Source organism: Calonectris borealis, chromosome 16, assembly GCF_964195595.1.
Source record: "Calonectris borealis chromosome 16, bCalBor7.hap1.2, whole genome shotgun sequence".
NCBI lineage: Eukaryota > Metazoa > Chordata > Aves > Procellariiformes > Procellariidae > Calonectris > Calonectris borealis.
This window is the reverse complement of record NC_134327.1, coordinates 9,519,288-9,545,165: the sequence shown is the minus strand read 5'-3', so window position 1 is coordinate 9,545,165 and position 25,878 is coordinate 9,519,288. Positions and strand designations below refer to the sequence as shown.

At 39.1% G+C, this 25,878-nt stretch overlaps 2 protein-coding genes across 4 annotated transcripts; one reads left to right on the top strand and one right to left on the bottom strand.

The window, feature by feature from the left end:
• Positions 1 to 372: 372 nt before the first annotated feature.
• METTL9 (methyltransferase 9, His-X-His N1(pi)-histidine) lies at positions 373 to 21,539 on the bottom strand. Of its 2 annotated transcripts, none has more exons than XM_075165181.1 (5): positions 20,956 to 21,539; positions 16,156 to 16,346; positions 13,672 to 13,881; positions 12,382 to 12,566; positions 373 to 1,101 (listed from the first exon to the last, which is right to left on the bottom strand). In XM_075165181.1, the coding sequence occupies exons 1-5, from the start codon at positions 21,127 to 21,129 to the stop codon at positions 896 to 898; spliced, it is 966 nt and encodes a 321-aa protein (XP_075021282.1). In that variant the 5' UTR covers positions 21,130 to 21,539; the 3' UTR covers positions 373 to 895. The 2 variants fall into 2 exon arrangements, with proteins under 2 accessions (XP_075021282.1, XP_075021283.1); XM_075165182.1 differs by lacking the exon at positions 373 to 1,101 and adding an exon at positions 12,041 to 12,125 and having other exon boundaries at positions 20,956 to 21,272.
• On the top strand, positions 1,873 to 20,291 carry IGSF6 (immunoglobulin superfamily member 6). Of its 2 annotated transcripts, none has more exons than XM_075165183.1 (6): positions 1,873 to 2,007; positions 4,118 to 4,471; positions 5,365 to 5,468; positions 6,607 to 6,663; positions 7,324 to 7,407; positions 8,559 to 8,887. In XM_075165183.1, exons 1-6 carry the CDS (start codon positions 1,941 to 1,943, stop codon positions 8,595 to 8,597), a joined length of 705 nt encoding a protein of 234 aa, XP_075021284.1. In that variant the 5' UTR covers positions 1,873 to 1,940; the 3' UTR covers positions 8,598 to 8,887. The 2 variants fall into 2 exon arrangements, with proteins under 2 accessions (XP_075021284.1, XP_075021285.1); XM_075165184.1 differs by lacking the exon at positions 8,559 to 8,887 and adding an exon at positions 20,222 to 20,291 and having other exon boundaries at positions 1,883 to 2,007.
• Positions 21,540 to 25,878: the final 4,339 nt, after the last annotated feature.

Sequence of the window (25,878 nt, the reverse complement as noted above, 5' to 3'; positions counted from 1 at the left end):
AAATTTGCAAGAAACTGCCTGCAAGTTTTTTAAGCTGAAAACTTTTGGGAACAACTTGCTTAGAAAGTTTGTTACTAAAACCCATCAGTTTTAAGTGCAGTTTTGGCAAGTTCTACCGTAACCCCTTTAGCTGGAAAATGGCATATGCAAAAGCAATGAGGATTTATGAGGCTTTGAGAAGAACATGAAGGAAACCCAACCAAAAGTGACATTTTTTGTGGACTGTTATCCCTTTAAACAATACTTAAATGCTGTTTAAATAAACACAAGGTTGTGCTGATACTGAGAGCTTGATTCTCAACACAAAGAGCAGTTGCTGCAGACAAGCGTGGCTATGGTTACAAAAATGAACACAAAAGTTAATGCAAAAAGTCATCTCAAAAAAAGTTTATTAGCATGATTAAAAACATGTGAAGAATGACAGTAAGAGAAAAGTAACTTAGCATGGAAGAATATCCATTTCAACAGTTTATATCCAACAAGGCTTGAACTGAATGGATAACTTTATTGCCAGATTTCACTTGTTTTCTTTAACAACAGTTCACATTGTATCAGTTTCATCATTACTAGGACTACTGCTTTTGTTTGGATCTGATCCCTGTTGCAGGTAGGTATAAAAAAATATCCTCCATTACTGCTGGATTGCAGAATGCGTTGTTGGTTTAAGAGCTGGTAAAAACGAAATTCTCAACTGAAGAGTCTGTTTAAAAAACAACCTTTTTTTCCTATTCGCACTACAAAGAAATACATTAGTATTTTGGCCTTTAAATTTCTTACATGGTATTTATTTAGCATGGCAATCCCCGAATTCCCTCCCTTTAAGTAACCATAAATCAAACCCCTCTTTTAGAGGCTGCTTCTTGGGTTAGATTCTGGAGATTTACTTCATACACGCTTACACTGGCTTGAGGACGAAGACAGCATCGTCTAGTACATAGTAGTCATTATACATATCACCTTCACATAGGTATGGCAGTCTGGTGAAAGCCTCTATGGCAAAACCAGCTTTACTGAAAACTTCTGGCAGGCTATTCACCTGTTCTTCCCAAGTGTGCCCTTTGATTTCCAAAACTTCTGAGGGCTTTTCCCACTTGCCACCTACTGAGAAAACAGAACAGTTTTGTTTAAATTATAAAGAAAACTTTATTTTGTGTTGTATTTTCTTACAGAAAGCATATTACACAGATTCTATTCTATTCCACTCCAAAGAGGAGGTTGACAAGCCATTCGTAGAGCTGTTGCAAGATCAGTTCAAGTTTTTGCCTATCGTTCAGAAGCAGCTCCTTCTTAAGGTTATCTTTTGTTACATTTTTAAATAGCAGTTCCAAGACCGGCTGAAAAGTAACTTCCACTAGTGAAGGTGGTGATCAGCAGACATGGACAGACAGACAATTTAATGAAGATCTTTTCCAGCATCATAAAATTCTTTCTTTATTTCCACTGTCTGGCCAAAGATGGCTTCAGGTAATTGCAGTAAATAGAGCCAGCAAGTTGAAAATTATGATCTGCTGTGAAGCTTCCATCAGTAGACCACCACATTACAATGGATGGCTACAGAATCTTTGTTCCTCCAGTGGCCACCTACTAGCTGATACAGTAAAGACTGCTTAGGGTCATATAAAATTAAGAAGCCGAACACCTGTAGCATGCTGGAAAACGTGTTGTCATTTGTTATATCCAATGAAATAATCTGAAGGATTATAGGTACAACTCTCAGAAGTTCAAATTTAAAACTCTTCACTCATTTTCCAAGTAATGTCATCCACAAACAACAAATGTTTCCTGGTTTGGTCTGTACCTTTAACCAGTTTGCTAAATGCAATAGTAAACACCCTTCTAAACAGGAAGTTCTAAATCTTGTGATTCAGAGCGTTCTGCAACTCCAAAGATTTCCTAAGTTCCTCTTCCTTAGCAGAATCGTTTCTACAGAGATACAAGAAATGGCATCTTTCAACAAATTAAAAAACGTGCTAATGCTGGCATTTGACTGGATTCTGTACGGTGCTGGTAAGACTTTTTTTTAAGCTTCTTATATTTTCCCATGTAATAGCAGTTAAACAAGATTGAAAATGTTGTGGTTATGATTTGCAACATAGCTACAAATAAGAGCAGTAAAATGTTTTGCTGAGAATCAAGCTAATTTCTGCCATCTTCATACAACTTCCAAATTAAACAACTTTTAGCAAATGCTTTTTCTTCCAAAAGTCTGAAATGCTCCTTTCATCTACAATTTCTGGGTCAAATCCTACTGCACTTCCCTGCAAAGAATGCTCCAGCAGCAGCAGCATAGTTTCAGTGTAGCTGTGCTTGTTTGCGAGGAGGGTTTGGGAAGTTCAGCAGACAGTATCTACATGAACTGAAGCCACGGAGTCCTGCTCTGCAAGGCCACCCAGAGCCCTAGAGTAAGGTGGAAAAGAGAAGGGGATCAACTGCAGAAGCACAAGCTACTGCCTTTCACCACACAGGGTGCAGGTACACCAACAACTTATATTACTACAATCTTCAGGTTGCTGTAGCTGCTATGGAATGGCTCTGATGTTGGTCTGACACAGAAGTAGAGTTTCATTTTTTTCCTGTAGAACCCAGACACTGAATCTGCTTGGATTTGGTCCATAAAACACTCAGTGAGAAAAATGATGAAGGGACATTGAGGTGCTGGAATGCATGCAAAGTAGAGCAACGAAGCTGGTGAAGGGTCTAGAGCACAAGTCTTATGAGGAGCGGCTGAGGGAACTGGGGTTGTTTAGCCTGGAGAAAAGGAGACTCAGGGGAGACCTTATCACTCTCTACAACTACCTGAAAGGAGGTTGTAGCGAGGTGGGTGTCGGAATCTTCTCCCAAGTAACAAGTGATCGGACAAGAGGAAACGGCCTCAAGTTGTGCCAGGGGAGGTTTAGATTGGACATTAGGAAAACTTTCTTCACTGAAAGGGTTGTCAAGCACTGGAACAGGCTGCCCAGGGAAGTGGTGGAGTCACCATCCCTGGAGGTATTTAAAAGATGTGTAGATGTGGCGCTTAGGGACATGGTTTAGTGGTGGACTCAGCAGTGTTAGGTTAATAGTCGGACTCGACGATCTTAAGGTTTTTTTCCAACCTAAATGATTCTACGATTTTATGACAATGCTGATTGTCCACCGTGGACAGGCTTATAAATTGTGTAGATTAAGCAGTAGATTAAGAGACTTCAGTTTATTTTTCTTCTAATTTGTTATTTTTTAGGAAGTAGAAAAGGATTCTGTTAAGCTACTACTTTCATTTTCACTGCAATAATCGCAATTCCATTGTTTAAATAACTAAGCAATTTATTTGAATAAAATTAAAATATACTAAAACAGTATTTAAATTATGGATTTCAATAAGGACTTAAAAAAAATCTCCCAGACTAGTCATATTAAACATTAAATTTCAGTTCCTTAATTAGAATTCTCCTCTCTGATTAACCTTCCTGTTTTCTCTGCACACATTTTTAAATGTCAGAACTAACAAGCAATATTATTATCCTTAGAAACCCAGAGACAATATATGTGATGAAGTGGAAGAATGTCTAGGAACTATTATGAATTCTAATCAATGTTATAAAATTGCTAAATTATTAATGTCTCCATTTACGACATTTCCACTGCCTGCCATCAGGCTGTCTCACTTGACTCCGATCAGGAACAGTGGAGGAGAGAGAAACCCTTGCAGAACTACTCTGCTGAGCATCTAGAGTTATGTCACACGATACCCGTCCCCCCGCCCATTACCTCCCCAAGCCCCCAGAATACTCAGGACTAAATCTGAGGCAGGGAACTACACAAAGTATTCTTCTGGTGTTCTCCAGGGCCAAAGGAGACATTCACATTATCTTAGATATATGAAACTTCTCTATACTTTTTCAGAAAAGCACATTACCACATAGGTAAAATTCTTAAATGAACACATGGGCAAGCTGTAGGAATTATCTAAAATAAGTTTGCTGGAAACAACCTTAAAAATTTCAAGTTTGAAACACGGTTGCTTTTCCTCCTTCCCTCCCACCTTTTTTTGAATGAACCAGAAGTAGCTTATTTTCTTTTTAGATTGTGCCTTGCTTTTTAACTGTCCCTCACTTTACCAATTGTTTATTCTCAACAGGTGCTGCAGACACCTGCCAAGTCACTGTAACACAACCCAGATTTCAGGAAGCTGACTACTCCATGCACACTGTGTTCCTAACATGTTCTTTCTCTGCCTCTGGATGCTCCTCGTCCCCACCTCAAGTTCTGTGGTTTCGCTTTTTAACTAATGAACATGAGGATTTGTGTACTCCTGGATGCACAGATCATCAGAAGTACAAAGTACATTTCTTATCAGAAAATAACATTTCACTTCAAATCAATGATCTGACTGTAGATGACAATGCTGTTTATATCTGCGGAATAGCATTTTCAGATTCAAGTTCACCCCGTTCTAAACAAACAGGAGATGGAACAGTACTAACAAAAACAGGTCAGTTGATCATTCCTTCTTAATGAAGCATCTTAAAAGAAATAAATTATCTTTCCTAAGTATTTTCTTTATTTACACTTTCAAGAATGGCATTTCAGATGGAAATACCAACAAAACCATTAGGAGTAGTATGATTATTAATATTTTAATAGTAAAACCATGGAGGGATTCTACAAATAAATATCTTAACCTCGTTTGCTAATTAGACTGTTCTGTCATATGATGCAAATGACTCTAGAATTCTACAAAAGACGTTTTGTACTTGTGTTATCTAACATAGTCTACATCTTCTTACATAAAGACGTTAATGGCTATCAGAAAGGAAATAGCAACAGAAAAATGAGAAGTAGAGAAACTGACATTTAGTGGAAATACATGCAGGGTCTCAGAACTGGGGATTCACCGTACCAACTTGAGAAAAAAGTTTTAGTTCTGAACCTTTGTATCATTTGCCTTCTAATTAAGAAAGTGATGAGACTTCATTAACTACATTTCAGTTTTACACACCTAAAATAGAAAAAAAACCACCTAGCTGGATTATTACTTTCCCTATATTCCTTCCTTCCTCTCTCTAATTGCATTTCTGAATAAAAGTCTGTAAGCTTTATTCAGATATTCCTTTACGACAGCAGAAAACTGGATTCTATTCTCTGTCTACCCCTAAAAGAAGGGTTCATAATCAAAAATAACAAGTCTCCTTTGCCCTTGCAAACATTCAGGGAAACAAAAGAAAAGTGATCTCACTAAGGAATTTAGACTGAAAATGAACCAGAAAATATTGATGGGTATAAGATTTTTCAACTCCTCAGAGGAAGGGGGCTGAAATGCAGAATCTTAAGAAAATTGTGAATCAGAAGAACTGTCCTTTCTTCTAACACTCGCTTTTAATAAAGGAGCAGAGAAGCAGCACAGCAATGGAAAACTCATCATGATCATCGCCTCATCCTTACTGTTTCTATACAGCACTACTGTATTCACATTCTTTGTAGTCTACAAGGTAGGCTCAAAGTGATTTTTCTGATTTTGTTCATTTTGTAAATCTAAGCAGTTTTAACATCTCCATAAAGAGAATAAAAAGACATTCCTAGATTCCATAACTTTTATGATTATGTTTTAAAGAGGTGGTTGGTTGAAGTTCATATGCTGCACACATCTGCACACTCTTGTGTGGCACATACCTGTACTCTCAATAGCAACCACATTTTCTTTTTCTAGTAAAGTCTGTAAAAGAAAAGGTATTCTAAAGGTATTCTAATTAAAATTATCCTGAGAGTATTAATCTATCAAGGCTCACTCAAAAAGCAAAACTAGAAATTACCGTCATAAGTCATCAACTCTGGATTAGTTTTCAGTAAAAGTAAAATAATTTAAATTTAATATCACAGAATTTGTGAGCTGCGGTAAAATTAGTGCAGACTGACTTTACTTGTGTAATGAAATTCTGTTCACACATATACAGAAGAGAGACCTTGGCAAAATTTAAAAATATCAGAGACTTGGAAGAAGTTTTATGCTTATAGGAAACAAACACGTTAGAATGTACCTGGTTAAAAATCACATAACTACTGGATTTTTATTTTTTTAATCTAGAACAAAATTTGTATTTAGTTAAAAACAAACACCCAAAGCTGCAACTGGAATCTTTACATAATAATGAGACTTTGACATGAGAATGAGGACTTCACAGTCCTAAGTGGTATGATATGGTAAAATGGTTCTTTGCTGTAGTGATCACTGTCTAAGCATAAAGACAGGATAGTCTCTTTGATTTTTGTTTTTCTTTAAACTAGGTGAAGTAGTATAGTGGGAAAAATTAATCAAGCCTTCTTCAGGGGAAAAACTGGCATCTGTGATGCCATTGGTTTATTTTTGAGAATTGGGTAGTGATTCAGGCAGGTCCCACTGTACTCAAAGCAAAAATACTTGCAACATCTACTACCAGAAGCTGAAAAAGGCCTTACATGCTTGAAAACTACTATGATTTCTCCAACGGTATAAGCTGATCTAATGAAAGACTTACCTGCACACTGTTTGATGCTGTAAAAGGGCAACGCTTTTAACTATTCTGCTACCTTAGCAGTTGGCTTCTCATCTTATGTTTTAATCAGTTTTTATTTTATTATCCCTCCCTCCAGTTAAAACCAAAGCTGCTAAAGAAAAGTGGGAATGAAGACCAAAGAACAGAGAACTGCGTATGTTATCACTTTGTTCGCTTTGTCTGTGATTCAGAGCTTTTTTTTTTCTGTCTTTAAGTATATTGGCCATCAATTTTGTGATTAAGTGACGATTCAGTTAAAGAGACATTCAGAGCTGTTAAGGTTTCACTTCAGATTTGTACAAAACTAGTTAACGATTCTCCATTTAACTAATTTTAACTAAGTGGTTAATTAATTTATTTTTAACGAATTAGATACAGGATAAAGTCAATCTATGTAAAAGCCTAATGTATCTCTAATACACAGCTTCCTTTAGGTTTTAAGTAAATTTTGTTTGAACAACTTTTGAAAATAACAGGTTTTGCTATTAATTTTTTGTTTGTTTAAATGGTGCATTCAGGTAAGCCCTAATGTACTTAAAACAAGTCTATTAAGAACCTCTATCACCATGTATCCTTGAATAAAAATCAAAAGCCATACATTTAAATATCCATTAAAGAAGGTATATATGTTAAGAGATGTAATATTAATGTAATTTAAAACCCTTCTGCCTGCCAAACCGTACCTTAAAGTGTTATTTAATAACATTCCCAAAGACATATACAGAGAAAAAATCAGAATTATAAAAAGTAGAAAAAGATGTTTCCCCCAACTTCAAATGTAGCACTGACCTAAAATATTTTAAATAATTTACAGAAAATCAGTAGCGGACGAAAAATTTTTCAAGCAATTGCCCAAGAACTTCAAAAGCAGAGGTACACTGAACATTGCCAACAGCCTGTAAGTATCTATCTACCAATACTGAAATTTATGGGGAAAAAGAGGAACTGACAGTATTTAAGAGCATACCATTTCTATTTCCTCCAGAAATAGACTTTTCTTTTTTAAAGTTGATAAAGGTCTAAAAAAAAGTATTCTGCACAACAGTCAAAGACATTCTAAAGCATTCTAAATGATGATACATATACAATTACATATATATATGATAGTATACACCTTATAGAATGTATGTATGTACATTTAAAAATGAAGCTTCCATAAATTTGTATTTTGCCAAGAAGAGGTCTCAACAAGTGGTTCTGGACTGTTTGGTAAAGCGCATAGAGCTCTTGAGAGTTAATTTTTGAAAAATATTTGTATTGTCGTTCCCCTTGCTCCCTTAGCCCAGGGTGGCTAGGTGACAGAAACGTAACAAAAGTGTTGTAAAAGCTCTACAACATTCTTACAGATATTTCCCCCTCCTTCAACTTACAGAGCCTAAACTAAGTATTCAACATCACTGGGTAAAGCCACACAACTTATTTATCATTCCAAATTTATGCCAATAAGTCTTATATGACCATATGACAATAATTTTGCATATGCCAAGTAAGTTACAAAAAAACAACTTTAGAAGTCACATGTATTCGCAAGCAAAGAAAATGGTTTCAAAATCCTGCTTCAAAAATGTTGCTTCTCTTGAGAAACAGTATAAATTCTTTCCTATTCTGAGCATGGACCACACCACTTCAGAGATGCAAGGAGAAACCAAAAGAAACATAGAACAAAGTCAAACTCTTCTCTATACATTTTTACTTCATTTATTTCCATACAGCCCCAATTGTTTTCCCCTGTAATTATCCCTTTAAAGACTTCAGGTCCCTGCTGACATGACCTGGTCCTTGGTTTGAGCATCAGATATGAACACAGTGAAAATAAGGGGTATGTTTCACTGCCGCTGTCCTCCCTGGAGATTAGGAAAAGCCAAGAGGAAAAGTAGTATGTTTTGAATCCTGCAGATGCCATATGGACAAAAGCAACTGGATAAGTGGGGAGAAAGGAGTTTACTGAAACAGTAAAGGGATGGATTTGGCCTCAAAAAGGAAATTCTGCCTTTATTAAAAAAAAAAATTTCACATCAGTAATGAAATACTTCTACATTTTTCTCCCAGGATGATTTGGAAGATGACATTGTTTATCAGAACAGATGAGCGTATGCAGCAGATCAGATTTGTTCAATATTTCTCATGCAAGCAAAGGGGCAGATGAAGAAGTTAAGCTTCCCCACAGACTTCCTTTGCTTTAAAAAGAGAGGAGAAAACGTTGCAGGGCAGTGTTCTTCAAGAGTATTTTCTAAACAGATCACCGAAACCAAGTGCATCTATGTTATATATTACTTCAATTTTCCATTCTGTAAGAATAAGAACTGTGGGAAAAGACTTCATCTTTCGTAAGATAACTGCTAATGCTTCATAAAGGTTTCCTTTTTCAGTTCAGATTTAATGCTGTGTCTTTTTTTCTTTTTACATAAATTCACATGTATTCCTTTTACATGAATTGAGGATTTGTGAAAGATGTATGATAATTGACAGCAACAGAAAATAAACTAATTTCATAGGTGAAATTCCGGTTTTAGTCATGTTAATGGGATAGTTATCGATGTAACAGATACACAGATCAACAGTTACTGAGTCTTAACAACAGTTTAAATAGAGCAAAACCTATGTATTCTGTAGACAAGCAAGCAGAAAAACCAGACAATATAAATGCATATACCATCATAGTAAAGCGCAGTTGAGATGGGAGCTTCTTCCTAGCCTATTTAGGAAAGGAAAATAGTGGTCATAGTGAGAAGGTTGCTCCTGGAATATTAAAATTCACTTGCTAGGCAGACAACTGCCATCTTTCAATCCTACCATCCAAAGTCAGGATTACCTGGAGCACCAGGTTTTGCCTTTACATGCCTGTTCAACATGGATACAAGCATGAACACAGAAGTATACTACCTAGTCAAGGTAGTATACTTTTTTTTTAAAAGTATCTTTTTTTTTTTTTTAGCAGTTACTACCTAGCCAATCTCCAAAATCAGCACTTTTACAGGAGATCTGTTAGTAGGCATTCTCCCTACTAAGGGGTATGTTTTATCACCACTTAAATAAAGCAAGACTTTGTTTAACAAATGAAACGGCATTCCTCACTTCAGTGAGATGAGAACGGACAACTGAGACAAAGCAAGAGTCCATCTAGCACAGTACTGTGTTTCCAGCTCAACTTAGTACCAAGTACTTCAGGAAGATGGAAAACACACCTTTGTCTTCTTATCCCTGTCAATCAATCACAAGGACATTAATTTGTTCAACAAGAAAATTTCACAATCCCAGGCTGCTAGTGTTTACTGATTCTGAAGTATGGTGTCTCTGACATTTTTATTTTACAGAAACTTAAACCAGTCTAGTCATATATTAGGTAATAATGCCTTTATGTAAATATGATGTCTATATTAGGAAATACAAAGGATTTTAATATGACCCTATGGGATACCTATTAAAAACATAAAGTTATAATAATACATGTTCTTATATGACTAGTCTAATACCTTATGATTCATCCGGCTTACTTGCCAAATTTAGACATGCGCAATAACGGCATTACTTGTTGTTCTATATGTTGAAAATAAGACTCTGAAAAGCCCCAGAAAGATTTTATGATTAAGCTACTTTGGACTCTAGGTGTCACTGTAATTTCAGAAACAGCAAGCACAGAAATATATTTTACCTCCTCCTCCACCTTGCTTTGTTCTCTTAAAGCAAATTTTATGTTATTCACATAGACAGTTTCCACAATTACCTTCCCATTACATTACGTGTAATAACCGAAATATCTTGTTTTGATTAAAATAATTTCTCCACTTCCAGAAACTGATCTATACACTGATCAAACACCTTACCTGCCTCATCTCTTCTCCATTTGTTCCCCCCCTCTAAAATTCAAAAGTTTATCTAGGCGGGTCCAAACTGTTTTTAATTAGCTGATACAAGAAGTTACTTGAGCCATGAAATGTTCTTCTCTTTGAATGTTCCAAGTTTTTTTTTTTTTTGTTAAATATGAAGCATATGTGCACATCTAATGCTTTTTAAAATGCATCGTCTTGTAGAACAGCTGAATGAAAATACTGAAATTCTAAAATCATTTGTACATCATGAAGACAGTCTGGCAGTTCATTGTCTATTTCTTTAGACTACAGCTAAATAGATCTTAAGTGGGAAAGTTTCAGTGGAATGACAGTAATTTTTGTGTATGCTAACTTGCATTGTCTAAAGGAGTTTATATGGGCCCATATCCATGATAGTGGTAAACAGACAAACCGAGTATGTTTTTAAGTTTCAGAACATATTAAGGAAACAAAGCTGCCTTAAGGAAAGTGACTAATCTGGTACAAGTCACAACCACAAACAAAAGTATGACTTCAGTTTACAAGACATCTTACAACAGATTTCAACTTTCAACAAGTAGCAATGACCAAGTTCAACAATCACAGAACAGGTTTCCAGTCCCTTGGGATTTATAAGTTTAACACTCTGTTCTCCTCCCAGTATACTGTAGGAGATTAATGATGAAGGATATAAGCAGACTTAGAGTAGTTTCTTCCTTAATTTATCTACCTCCTGCTGAGCCAGGAAGTTGCATGTGGTCTGTCATGTGATTACCCAACAACATGCAGAAAAGTAGACGCTGGGTGCAACAGCAATTGCAAAACACAATGGCACATAGTTTTGAAGGCATACAAACAAAAAGCCACCCAAATAATTTCTCCATTTCTGCTTCTAATACGCCAATGAAAGACTAGAAAGACACTGCTGTTATTTGGAATTCTAAAGAATTTTTAAAAGAGGAAGTCATATTGTTCCACATTATAGGAACAATAAGTTGTAACCAAATATGCTTGAAATACCGTACACACTACTTTTCTGAATAGTTACAAAATTATATGCTCAAATACTGTATTTTAAGCAATTCTTCATCTGATGGCTTTATTTTTTATACTTAAAACTTCAACACCCCCCCCACCCCAGCAAAAATACCACTAGCATATAAAAAGAGGAAAATAGATTCCGTTTGATGCATTTGTGATTGCCAGAATATTAAGGTTATTAGTTCTGTATTTTCTGGGCATATATGCCTTTCCACAGACAAGTCTTAATACTCAAGGACAGCCAGCGTCCAAACGATGACTGATGAACACCAGCCTTCTGGAATTCAAACCACTTTTATGGGTGCCTCAACCTGAATCCACAATCACAGGCATGTAAAAAAAAGTTTCTAGTCTCTTTTGAAGTTTAGTCATAAGGACAGATTCATTTGGAAATCTCTCATGTATTTCTTTAAAATGCAACTAGGGGAAATAATTGAGTTTTGGCACTGAATTTTACTTTTTAAATTCCAGTTAATAATACAATACAAATAGTGGTTGATACTTTGTATTAGTAGGGGTCTATATTTTACTCTGAGAGCACATGTTGGAAAGCGAACGTTATCTCCCTATGAATTTTTAGGTGTGGTTCATCTGGAACACTTGAAACAGTTTGACATGAACTGCTCTATTCAGCATTACAGACAGTTCTGATGGTTTTGCTCAACGGTCACTAGAGACAACCGGGGTTACCTATATGACAGCAGCAGAGGGCCCTAATCAGAGATCAGTTTTCCATGTTGCTCCAACACAGCTCAAATGTGGCAACCTGCAGAACAGGATATGTGACTTCAATATTTGAGCTTTTTGTTGGTGCCAACAACGTATGTTGGGGAATTAAGAAAACAGCTTACATCATGTGGCCCATTTACCTATGATTTCATACTTCTGAACATGCACCTTACAAGTTATTTGTAAAAATCAAATACAAACATGCTAATTATTTATTAAACATTTAATTTGGGATACTACAAGATACAAATGTTTTCTTTACCTGCCTAAATAGCTATAATCTGTGTACTTACCATTTTCCACATATGGGTGAAATGGCAGAACTAATGCTAGAATGACTCTGCCTCTAGTTGGCTCCAGTACACTTCTAATATCTTTTAATACAGTCAGTGGTTGATCACAGCGATCCAGCAAATTCAAACAGCTGATAACATCGTACTGAAATCCTGTGTTTTGCCATTCATTTATACCAAGCACCCTACAAAGGAAAAGAGAAAGAGATATGGTCTGTTAAACAAACACAAGCTGAGTTCAGAGAGAACCACTGAAGACAAAAATTCCCTGTGTGGGAATGGATGTGTTGATAGTGCAGGTAAGGTCAGCCACCTAGGCAGCGAGAAAAGACGGACATGATCCTTCTGGTCTTTTGGAAAATAAAACTAAATCAACAATGGGCACGGCTATATATCCAGCCGTATGAACTTTTATATTGCCTTATAATCATCAGGCAATAAAGGAGACAAAAAACAAAACACCAGGTATTAAAAAAATGTGTTGTCCTAGAATAAAACTGCAGATACTTCTCAAGGAACAACAAAGCTGAAATATGATTAATGGCTTGCTGCATCTTATCTACTCTGATTTACCAGTGCGCTAACCTGGATTGCAAGGTGGCTGTTATGTTTCCACTCAAAGACAGGTAAAGAAAAGAAATCCACAGTTCCTTCAGTCTTTGTGTTGAAGTCTAGGGATACAGTGCCTGAAATACTAACCATTACTCAGCAAGACTGGATCTGCTGCTTGCAAGAACCTCCAGGAGCTGTGACGAGTGCATGAACAAAGTTCTGAAAGTGCTGAGGTTTTTGTTACTAAATATTATTCAATCTTAACAGCAGGAGCTAAGCATAGCAAGAATAAAAGAATCTTTACACTGTCGCCTATACTGTGGGATTAGATAGATACAGATTATTGAGGTATCCCTATTACCAGGATTCAGTTTTCTTTCTCTGCAGTACCTGTGTCTTCCTCTTGCAATTTTGGACTGTTCACTTAGACTGTTCATCTGAGTTTCATCTTCCTGACTCCCTTGATTAAAGCAATTTACACAAGCTGTGAAGAAAGAGACTTCAAAATGGTTGTTGCCTATTTTGTCTTAACTGATAACATGGAACATCCGCATAACAAAAGCACTGGTAACAGGGAACATCAGATGTGTTTGTTTTCCTGCTTTTGTACCGTTCAATCTTTTCCTTAACTATCAAACAATAGACGAATTGACTGAAAATACTGAACATTCATTAAATATTACAAATAATTACTTTGCTGTCTGATAAAAAGGATGTAGGAAGTATTCAGTATAATACCTGTATTTCTTCTTCTGAAGCTGCCATATCATAGTTTCAGACAATTCGGTGGCATAGATTTCTTCAAAGTGAGGACTCATGACTTTAGTGACTTCTCCATCCCCAGCCCCTAAATCGAGAAGTCTGTGGGATTTCCATTCTGGATTTATTTTAAGCAGTCTTTGAAATTGTTCTGGGGAAAACACAAACATTGAGCCCCGTCCCAGCAGCCTGAAATGTAAAAATGAGAAATGACCAATTTTGTACAAACTTTAACAGGAAGGACAATGAAGTAATTTAGAATGTGCTTTGGCAGCAACCAGACACACATAATAGTAGACAAGGTCACTGCTCAGATAAATTTTAAATCCAGTTCAACTTGCCTTGCACTTGTCAAGAGATCAAACACATAGCCACATGCAGTTACAGTGGTTAAGACTTCAGGAGGAATTTGATTAGGTAAGGAAGAGCTCATGGGGTGCACCTCAAGAAAATGATTGCATAAAAAAAAAAAAAGGAGGGGTGAGAGAAAGAGAGGCAAAGATAAAGGCTGAACCTTATTTGTCACGTTTGCAGATTTAAATCTCTGCCATCTACCTTAAAAAAAAGATGAAATAGCAGAGGAAATAAAATGGCTGCAGACACAGAAGTATGCACAATGAATGAGGAATAGGATGTGGAACTAGGAGGGAAGCCAGGGAACAGATTTAAAGAAAGGATGGGGGTAACACTGCTGGAGTGGCAAAAGAGATTTTTTTAATTGTATGTTACAATGGCTGTGCTGCTATCTGCAGATCCTGCATTCAACATGAAGAACTGTGGAAAAGAAAATAGGCAACTCATTAAGGAATTGGGTTGAGGTGACAGTTGGATTCCTTATGGAACAAGTCAATGACATACCCACCCGTAACTGTTTGAAGACTACACAGTGACAGATTTCAGCTGTCATAGCAGAATTCAGAAGATGAAAGAGTTAGGAGAACAAGCAGAGGAAAAAGAACTGGTCAGTAATAGACTGAAGGTAGATAAATACTATTCTTTAAACTAATGTTGGATAGCAGGTTAAACTTAAAAGACAATGAACAGAAATCTTCCATGTTCAAGGGGAAAAAAAGGTAAACAAAGATAAAAAGAATCAAAGAATAAAAAAATGTGAAAAAGAGGTGGCCTAGGAAAGGTTGACTGCACTAAAAAACAAAGAAACAAAAAGGATAGAGTATACAAAGTGATACAGAAGAAACTAAAGCAGGATATTAAATGTATAAAAATGAACAGAATACAGCCAATTTAAGTAGAGCCCCCTTGCAGCACACTTGTGTCGGTCCACACTGTATAATTGGCTCATAGCTATTATTCCTAACAGCACTATGAGGTGTTATTCAAAGCACTGGAGAGCCTTTGAAAAAAAATGGAAGAGAAAGGAAGAAGAGGAGACCAAAGGAACCTTTATATAAAGCTACAAGTAACTAAGAACACCACAGGGAAGCTCATAAAGTCATCTGGTTAGAAAATAAGGAAAAAGATTATTTTTCTAGCCTTATGAGACAGCTACTATCCTTATATGAGACTGTGCAGAAGTACGTAGTAGGTGCAGAGGTGGGGTTGGTGGAGAAATCAGGTAAATATAACAAAATGCATTCTTCATAAGGTCAAAACTGACAAGTGTTAAACATATGTCTGAATGGGGTGACGTGAGCACAGAAAGGCACCGACTTTTTTGGAAAAAATACTAAAGCACCCATGAACAGCTAAATTCCTCTGCAGCCACAGAAGAGATTGATGCAATAAGACTAGGATAATATTGTTTTATAAACTTCTCTTTTCCTGCCTTCCTGATGTTTCATCAGTCAAACTTGCTACATCAGCAGTTACCTGTTCAAGTACAATTTATGCACAAATTGAGGTGAAACTAAGTTTTACAGAATAAGAGAAAGGACAGAATTCTGTTCCATATCAGTGTTACCAGACACAACACTCGGCCGACTTCTGCACTGTTTAGAAATCTGCCTAGGTTTGCAGTGGATATGCACACACTCTTTTCTAGAAAGAGTTTTAGATGCAATACAAAACCGACTGGATACAGCCAACTACAATAAGGACAATCACAACAGTAACTGATATAGATATAGCAGTAGGTAAAGTAAAGGGCAAGGGGAGGGGGGTAAGAAAGCAGAGGGAAGAGGGATACATTGTCTAACACAAAGAGAACACACTCTTATCTAGAAGGAAATTAATACAAGCAATGGTTATAAAATACAGTTAGAGTCCTCTGACTATCTCTTATTAATTGCTATTACCTCCTCTGTCCCCCCATACTGGAAATGGTGTTCATCAATTAAGAGGGTTGGGTGTAAAGAGCACAGTAGGGTATTTCAGATCTGTTAGACTGGCGAAGGGAAAACTACAGATTTAAGAAAAGCTGACAGATCAAGGGGTAGGGCTGAACACTTGAAAGCTCTAAATCCAAACTGTATTTAGTTGACCTAAGATTGACTTTTCACTTACCCATTGATAGATGTTCTAGACATAAAGAGGCTAAAAATTGAGGACACGAAAGAGTGATAGAGCTGAATAAACAGCCAGCCTGATTTCTCAATGCTGTTGTTTAAGAAGATCTGTGTTCCTTGGTCAAGGTAACTCTGGACAAAAACAGGCTGAAGGGATTCAGACAACTGTTCTGTGTTGCAGACATACCACTAGAGAAAGAGATAAAGGATCATTAAAGAGTTCAGCAATATAAAACCAGAAGTAGTTAAAAAAAATTGAACACACAGAAGGCTATTATCAATTTCCATAAATATAAAAATTTAGGTTTTCCTAAAGACTTTTCAACAAACTTCAGGATTAATTTAACTTGGATTTGAATTGTAATCAAGTGAGGACCAATTACTTGCTGAGAAATAATGCTTTTACTTTTTGTCTTAATCATTACCCTGTACTTTGAAGAATTTTACAAACTTCCCTAGAAAGCGAACACAGGTCCTCTATGGAATAGCACCACGCTGACAAAATAGTATGAAGTGGGATAACATTGTTTTCTATCTTCCAACTCATTCTCAACTTTTCCGTAGGCATCCTCTGAAAAGAAATCAGTAAGTGCATTTCCAGTATTTTTCCAGGAAAGGAGGTAAAGAATCCAATCAATACTTCAGACAACAGCTTGTCTGTCTTATAGCATTGCTGGACTATGTTTCTTCACTCACCAGTACCAACAAGCAGGTCCGCAAGCCTTTTGAAACAATTATGTCTATGAAGCTGCCTCCCAGCATCTCTACTAAACAAAGGAGCAGGTTCCCACATCTAGGAAGTCATCAGTATCAGCTGAAAGGCAGTTCTATACTTTTATATTGGTAAAATATAAAGGCCAAGCTAAAATGGGCCAATGATTCCTTTTGCCTTGTGTCACCTGGTAACAACCACTCCTATACAAACTAAACTAACGCCGACAAGCAAGCTATTGTTCAATTAATTGTGAAGAAAAAGGATGCTATTTTTTGATATCAAATCTAGCCTGAAAAGCAATAAACCATACAATATCCTAATATTTTACTATCCACATGTAAGGCATATCTAAACTCCTTCTTTAACACCTGCTTTACATTATTTTAAATGCAAAAAACTTGTGCAAAACAAGGCAAACCTACAGAAATTCTGAAGTTTTAGGACCCTCATGGCCACCTTCTGCACCTCCAGCAAATGCCTCTAACGCTGCAGCATTCTGGAATGTCAGTACTGATAATAAAATTCAAAAGGTTGCTCATTGCAATGCCAAGTTAAAAACCCCCTCCACTCAACATGCAGAAGTTACAAAAAGAAGTTTAAAGTGTAATTTTAATTAAGAACGTCGCTATTATTTTTCACTCTGCTACGCTTATTGTCAGCCCTTCTCATAGACTCTCTAATGCCATTGTGTCTGTTTTCTAATATCAAGAATGATTCCCTACAGCTAACACTCTCTTATCTCTCCCTTAGATCTTGCAATAATATTCCCTGATCTGGCCGCGTGTGTTTATTGTGCAGATAGGGAGTTATAAGTATCTTAAAGAGAAACGGAGACTTTTAACAGAATCTTGTAAAAATGCATGTAGAAGGACAGCAAACGGTCAGCTGGGGTGATTCCCCAATGATTTAACACCTAAGATTGTGTCTAGCCATACTATGCAAAATGTACACTCATATCCTGATCCCTTCACATTTGTTGTACCTTGTTGGGTCAGGAACAGTCACTTAACTGTTTACACACTGTTCATCACAATGGGACTTTCAGTCACTACTGCAATACAAATAATAATGGGACAGGATTCTTATTCCAGTGTCCTGCTGCTTCACAACAATAGTGCCAGCAAGCAGAGGGGAGTAGACAGCTGCACCAAGACCACAACTTGGATTCATAATGCCAGGTTCATAAACAGGGGCTCCATCAAACACTGACCCAAAGTACCAAGAGATGTCAAGACCCTTCAGCCGAGGAGCGAACATCTCCTGCCTAGGTTTACTTTGAAAACTACTTGCATAATGGGTACATTTCTGGCAGAATCAGGCTCTCAACTGTACTTTCAAACACACTTGCAGGTAGCACAAGTATGAAGTTTTTTCCTCTAAAAACCAGATTTTGAGCAAGTCTGTACCACGTGATGGAGCCTGGCACAGGGATCCCCAAGACCGATGATTTGCCAGTTTAGGTCTTTTCTCACTGCAGCACAGTGCTATTTGAATGAATTAGCATAGACCGGCAATTCCCAAAAGGAATCCTTAGCGAGTCGTGAAAAACCACTAAGGCAGCAGCCTGTGTACTTTGTCCATCCACCTTCAGAAGCCAATTTCAAGAGCCTGGCAGAAGCGAACAATCCCATGGAGCTGAGTAGCAGGCTGGGATAGGTGTCAGGTTCATTCAGGAGGCTGCTGCCTCGCTACACTGGACAGGTTTGGAGTGCCTCAGATGATCTGCCTTTTTCAATGTGTTGCCATTTTCAATCCAGAAGAAAATGTACCCAACTATCAAAGCTTTGGGAAACAGAGGCTTTGTTCCGTAAGTGGTATGACTACACATGTGCTGTACCTGAGCTCTTAAACCTTGGTTCTGCACTGTATTCTGTAACCTGTATTTCCAAGATCTAACTATGGAAACCAACAGTCCTGCAATTCTTGTCTTTAAGGCTTCTAAATATACATTGACATAACCATTGGCAGAATGATGATGGCGACAACTGTGAGAAGAGAAGCTTGTTTCAAGAAATTAGGTGTTGTTCTCAGACCTCCTCTAATTTCTTCTTCGTGGTTAATCTTGCCAATAAGGTTATTGGCAACTACCTATATAACACTAGTGAATAATAGAAATTATAGCAAACTGTAAGGGAAAAAGAAAAAAGATAACACAGGATAAACCCAATCCTAATTTCAAATAACAAAAGTGGTGAAAGACAGCTTAATTCTGGAACTACTTCCTCAGAACAGAAACTGCTTTTCTTTTCCTGTATGTACAATATATGAAGAGCCCTTTTCAGGCCACTAGTTTCATGGCAGAAAGTGTATCAATCTCTTATAGCTCGATAGTAGAAAAACTACAGCACAAAATCCTGAAAAGATATGTTAAGACCTTTGTTGTAATAAAAATTATTGTTATTAATAACTCTTGCCTAATACTAGTGAAAGGAGGAAAATGTTCTTTTAGCTAACTTATGTAAAACCTATTGAAGTCAGTAAAACTGCAGAGAGTGAAAGCACCTGGGGCCTCAACATGCAATCCTTACTTATGAGTAAATCCACAAACTCAGTAATCATAAATCTTACTAAACTTACTAAATAATCAATACTTTAGGTTTAAAATCTAGACCAAATAAATTAGAAATGAAGAGTATCCACTGCAGACCATCTACCTGTGAATGACCATCATCTCCATAACACATTTCCTTGGTTGACTTGTCTTTCTAGTACAGTTTTTAACACCACAAAAGGCTTGCAGATTTTCTTTGTTTGCCAGAAGGAAGTTCTTTCTGCTTCTCTTTGTCATCCTACTTTTGTACTGAATCATCCAAACAGCAGACCATATTCATTCAGCAGACCAGTAATACATTCACTCAGTAGCAAGATTCTGGGTGTCAGTGCCCACCCAGAGCAGTCCAGTAATGGATCAGCTTGAAGAATTATGATGCATAATTATGTTCTTCCTTTGAACAGCAGTCCTCAAATATTTATGCTACGTCTTCTTCATTAGCTCGGCTCTGTATATTTCACTTAGAATAAGTCAGTGTCTTCCTTCACCACCAAGAGTTTTTATTAGCCCTGCTGAACTCCTGTCAGATTTTCAGTAGCATTTTGGTAAAATGTAGTGCAGAGCTGAACATATTCCAAATGCAATCATATCACATAACCATTGTATAGCAAGGGCATAGTCCGTAACTTCTCCACAAAGTACTGATGCACGTGCCTATACTGCCCAAATATAGCACTAACCTTTTACTGCAGTCATATCACATTGCAAACTCATTTCTAGTTTGCCATCTACTACTGTTCCAAGGCCTCTGTGAGCTTCGCAGTTTCCCAGTTGCTCACTTTTTTTCTTTTCCTCTAGATACACCAGTATTAGCTAAAACATCTCTGTGATTACAAACCCACTCCATTCAACGCCACCTGCAAACTTCATTCAAGTGGTGTTTACCCACAGGGCTCACCAGGAAAAACGCAAGAGGAAGGTTTAAATCTCTCAGGAGCAGCTCTGACACCCAACCCGATGCATTACCAGCCTCGGGACATCGCGCTGGCTCCCCATCCCCGCGTTACCGCCGGACTCGCTCCGACGACCCTCCCGCAGCGAACACCCAAGCCCACAGCACGCTTCGCCGGCACCCAGACCCGACTACGTTCCCCCTGCGGCCCCTCAGCCCCAGTACCTCCCCTTACCTCCCCAGCAGGCTCCCGGACGTGTTTCACACGGCGGGCACACGTCAACTTTCTCACCGGGAGGACCGAGCGGTTCCCTCTCTTTGTCTGGCGCTGCCCGGCCCGGTGCCCCCCTCAGCCCGCACCAGGGTCCCCCGCTCCCGCCCTCGGCGGCCGGCACCTCAGGGCGCCCCGGCGGACGAGGACCCCCCGCCCGCTGCCCCCGGCGGAGCTCCCCGGCTTCCCCGCGGGCCGGCTTCCCGGGGGGCGACGGGCGGGGGGGGCGACGGCCGGGGGGGGCGGGAGGGCGCTGCGCCTGCCGGCGCCGGGGAACCCCCCGCCCACCCCGGCCCCGCCGGGCACGGGGAGGGAAGGCGGGGTGGGGGAGGGGAGGGGCGGGAAGGACGGCTGCCGCCGGGGCTGTACCTGGTGGTTCTCCCCGGCGCCCGGGGCGGGCTGGCCGTGGCTGCCCATCATGTTCACGTAGAGGGACCTGGATAAAGGGCTCCTCAGGTACCTGGCAGGGCCAGACCACATCCTCCTCCTCAGCACCCACAGGAACAGGGTGTAGCAGCCCAGCCAGCCCAGCCACAGTCTCATCGGGGGAAGGGGCGCGCAGTCACCCCCTCCCGCTGCCGCCGCCTCCCCTCTCCATGGCAGCGGCGGCGCCGGCAGCACGCAACTCGCCCAGCTCGCCTCGGCTCCCCTCCGGGGCCCGCACACACGCTCAGGGCGGAACGCGCGGCGCCGCGGCAGCGGGGGCCGGCCGGACGGCTTCGCTGCGACACGCCGGGGCCTGGCGCGCACCCGTTCCCTCCCTTTCTCTCGCCAATCACAGGGCGGGCGGGGCCGTGGCGCGGCACGGGCCGCCCCGCGGGGCGCCGCTTTCAAACCGGAGCGGGGCAGGATGGCGGCGGCGGCTCGTCCGTACCGCTCCTTGCTCCCCGCTCCGGTCACCGGCGGCAGCGGGCGGGCGGGCGGGCGGCTCCCCCCTCACAGGGGCGCGCGCCGGCTCCCTCCCGCGCGCACGTGCTGGGCGCCGCCCTGTCACCCTGGCTGCGCGTGCGCAGAGCGCCCTGGGCGAGGGGCGCGTGGCGGGCGGGCCCCGCGGGCCGGGGCTGAGGAGAAGGGGCGTCGCCGCCAGCGCCTAGGGCGCTCCTCGCTGTCCTTGCCGCGCTCCGGGCCCTGAAGCCTCCCTGGCGTTGCCCACACACCGCCTTGGTAGGTCAGATTAATGTCGGCCCAGGGGACCTCCCTGGAATTCGCACCTTTCTTTAATTAAGGTTCAAAATCTGGGGAGTGGTTCATCCGTTTGAGAAATTTTTGGCTGCTACAACAGTAAATGCTGGAAGGTTGAAGAGGTACTTCACATAAACCTGTTTGGTTTCCATTATCTTCAGTTTTTTCCTATACACAGAAATTTGAGGTCAAACGGCACGGAGGTGATGAGATTCCTAAAAAACCACAAGCATTTAAAGATAAATCGAGTCATTGCAGGGTTTGCTCTTCGAAAGGGTCGTCCTCTGCAGATGAAAGACTGCAACTGTTTGAAATACAAAATTTGGCTTCAAGTCCTCAGACATAGCAATTTTTCTTGTAAATAACTATTTTGCAATGGCTCAGAGTAAACCTTACTGCTCACGTGGAATTTCTGCAACGTTTTGTTTTATAAAGACTGCTTTCAAAACTTGCAGCCTTGGCTCTGCGGCAGGAGCATGGGTCACTGCACGGGAGGATCTAAGGCCCTCAATCCAGGATTTTTTTTTCCTGAAGCTGTGGGGTGTGTGTGCAGAGGAAGAAGTCATTGTGCAGGCAGGAAAACAAGAACTTCAGAGTCGGACTCCTGCACCCTATTTCTGCGCGTGGGGATGCAGTGGGGCGTAGTGGAGACTAGTGGATAAAAATGTATCCTTAATGCAACTAATACCCTACAGGGGAAGGCTAGCCTAGAACAGACGATGCTTATTGGAACATTTTAATCTGGGACAGGTCAAGCTGGATAAAAATCTTCCAGTTTTTCATCAGTAGTATGTGCCTTTGCCAGAACAAAAGCCATAGTTACTGTGGGTTTGGGTTAGGCACCACTGTTCTCACTTATGCTTTAATAAACATAGGTTATTTGTGGTCATAGCATAGAAAGTGAGGAATACTGTATCCAATTGAAACTGAAAGAAAATCTAGACAAAACCTATCTCATTAATCAAATTCCAGCTGAGTATGGCATCAGGGCTATCATCTCTAATCTCAGAAAAATGTTTCTTAACAACCACAAGCAATCGGTATCTATCCTTTTGATCAGATTTGAAAGGCTGGAGTCTAGCCCCTTCATTTCCTGGGAAGGATGACGCTGGAAGTCAAACCGCCGTGGGATCCTGGCTTCTACCTGGAAGATCCTCTGATCAAGCACTAATCACATCCAACCTTGCTTGTCCTGGGAAATCAGCAAAACCAAAGCAACAAAAAGATATTGCCAGAGGATTTTTCTGTTCAGTTCATTTTCACTGATGCTTAACCTCCTTGAGGAAAGTTTTTGACATGAGAGCTTTAGACAGTTTTCCACATTAAGATTTTTTTTTCTCCAATAGCTAGATGGGCTAAGATGCCTTTTTGGTCTATTTCTTTTTATTTGATTTGGGATTAGGACTCTCCTTTCTATGTATGTTCTTGTTTGTAAAGACAGATTAGCTTATTTTTTCCCTCCAGGAATAAAACAACTTTATAATCAAAATCCAAAATGACAAAAGCTAAATTTGCTGCTTTTTAAACAGACATTTGCTCACAATGTGTAAACCAATAAATAAAATTGCTTCAGGTTAGTTACATGTTGTTCACAGGGAAACATCTCTAAATTTTATCACATGTAAAATACAGATAATGAATTGCATACCAAATAAATTAAGAAATACGCTAGCTTTTGTCTTTGCATTGTTAGTATACAACTTGGGTATGTTTTAATGAGATTTTTCAAAATTCCTACCCAGTGTTACATTTGTCGTTAATATTCTGCTGCAGTAGTTGTATACTAAGCATATTTGTCTCTTGACAGGCTATAAAGAACACACTATTCATGCATATTTAGGTAATAATTTTGAGGTATTGTCATTTGCATATAGGCTGGTGGAATTGTAGCCAGTTGCAGGACAATCTCAGAAAATTATTTGTTGTATAAGCGTCTGCATATGTCATTCAAAGCAATTAGTGTGCTGGGAGAGGATTTCCAGAAAAAATAGAATCGCTTTTTTTCTACTTTCTCCTCATCAATTTAGGTAGTGTTTATCCTTACTCTTCGTGGAAAATTTCTATACTCAATTGAATACCTAGGGTCCAAAAGGTCCAAAACGTACCCAAAGCGTTTGAATGGCAACCTAGGAAGGGGTATTTTGAACACGGTCTGCATTTGCTTTGTGGTGATCACAAGGAGCCTGGTCTTCTGGGGGGGCTGGCTGCACAGCCTCACGTATTCTAGGATGTAAATCTACAATTTTCCCAATCAAGTACAGCGATAAAACAACTTTCCCTTCTATTATTTAAACAATAGTAAGACAGTGATTACCAGAGAGAGGTCTTTAAGATAAGCAAACACAGATACCTCTCTAAAATCCTCTCTCCCAACGGTAACCCAGGAAGCCCAGCGTGGGTCTGTCCAGCTCTCTGAGACAACTTCCCCCAGTCTCGGTTGTGTGTTCTTTTACCAAACCAGCTGGAATTCTTTTGACTGCATGTATTACTGAGCTTTTTCCTGAGAAAGAGTTCAGAAGTATTTGTGGAGATGTGGCTTATCTTAACTGTTCCTTCCTCTTCCTGCTTGTCTTTCCTGACAGCACCCATTAAGCTGTACAACCGTATTCAAATGTAAACATCCTACTAGCCATGTCAACATAGTATATTCATGAATTACTGAGTAGTTCCAAAAATCAGCACAGCAGGAGAGTGGGAAGGTCATTTTGTACAAGATGAGAACAGAGGCAGGCCTGTAAGCTCCACAAAAGACAAATTATTTTTTTCTTACTTAAAATTAAATATGCTTTGCTGTAATTTATTCAATGTTTTCACACTGTCACTAACTATATATAATATTACTACTATATTAGGCTAACATTCTTTCATGTCTATTAGATAGCATCCTTTTAAATCTAGTAGAGACTTCTACCTATTGATTTTCAATAAATAAAATTCATTTGCTATATTAAGATCCAAATTCTCAGAATTTATAGAGAAACTCTAAAATTGGGATTCGAGCATCCCAAGTTATTCAAGTTATCACAGCATTTCATATCTTACATTACACACACTTAAATCCTCTTTATCAGTTATGAGACTATTTTAGACACTCTTAAATTATCAAGAGTAAACTGGGGCATTTTTCCAGCAGCAGGACTTAAAGCTCAGATACTATTAGCTAATAAGGAGCGAAAGCAGACAAACCAGCTGTTCCAAGACACTGAACTTTTGCCTTTGATCATCCTTTACTTGATTCATGGCCAAAACCAATCATGTGGGTTTAGCAGAAGATAACAAAGTGTAGTGGGTGACAAAGAAATGGAGAATAAGTGATGTCAATCATAACATACTACCAACTTTCTATCACTAATTCGTGTAACAGGACTACCATCTGAATTTAAAGCAGGTTTCCAGTCCTCTTTTGGATTGACTGTTGGTGTGGTGAAAGACACTTTTTTCCTGCCCTTAGAGCAAGAGAAATAGGACAGACAAATGGGAGAATAATAAATCCTAGTAATTTGCAAAATTATTAATATTTTACATATTAAATAATTTGTATTGTATTTCTCGGATTTGTTTTCTAAACTAGTTTATTCTACACAGTTAATCTCTCACATCTTAAGGCTGTCTTGCTTAGAAATCTTTGACTATTTACTTTTCCTATCTTAATTTTAAAGATGCAGCAGTTTATAGAGGCTATTCAAACTGTGCGTTCAGTCATATCACCCCTTACTCCTTTCTTATTCCAACAAATAAAATGGTATCTTTACCAAACATTTTCCAGAAAAATTAATTCTGATAATTTCAAATAATTCTTGGAATAATTTTGATGCTTAAAACCACTTACTAGTTTTCCTGTTGTATAGTGCAGTACTCTCCCAGTTGTACATGATATTCTAATAACTTAATATTAGAACTAAGTAATAAACACAATCATCTAAGAAACCCTATTTGTGGAACAATAACATTTTCACCTACCAAAATATATATTCTGTGAGGATAGGTTTAACATATGAAATTTAGGAAATATAGAAACAGTAAAGAAAAATAAAACTAATTTAAGTTACTTATTACCATTTTAAAGGAATTGTCAGGAAGACGACAGTTTCATATAATGAATCAAAGATT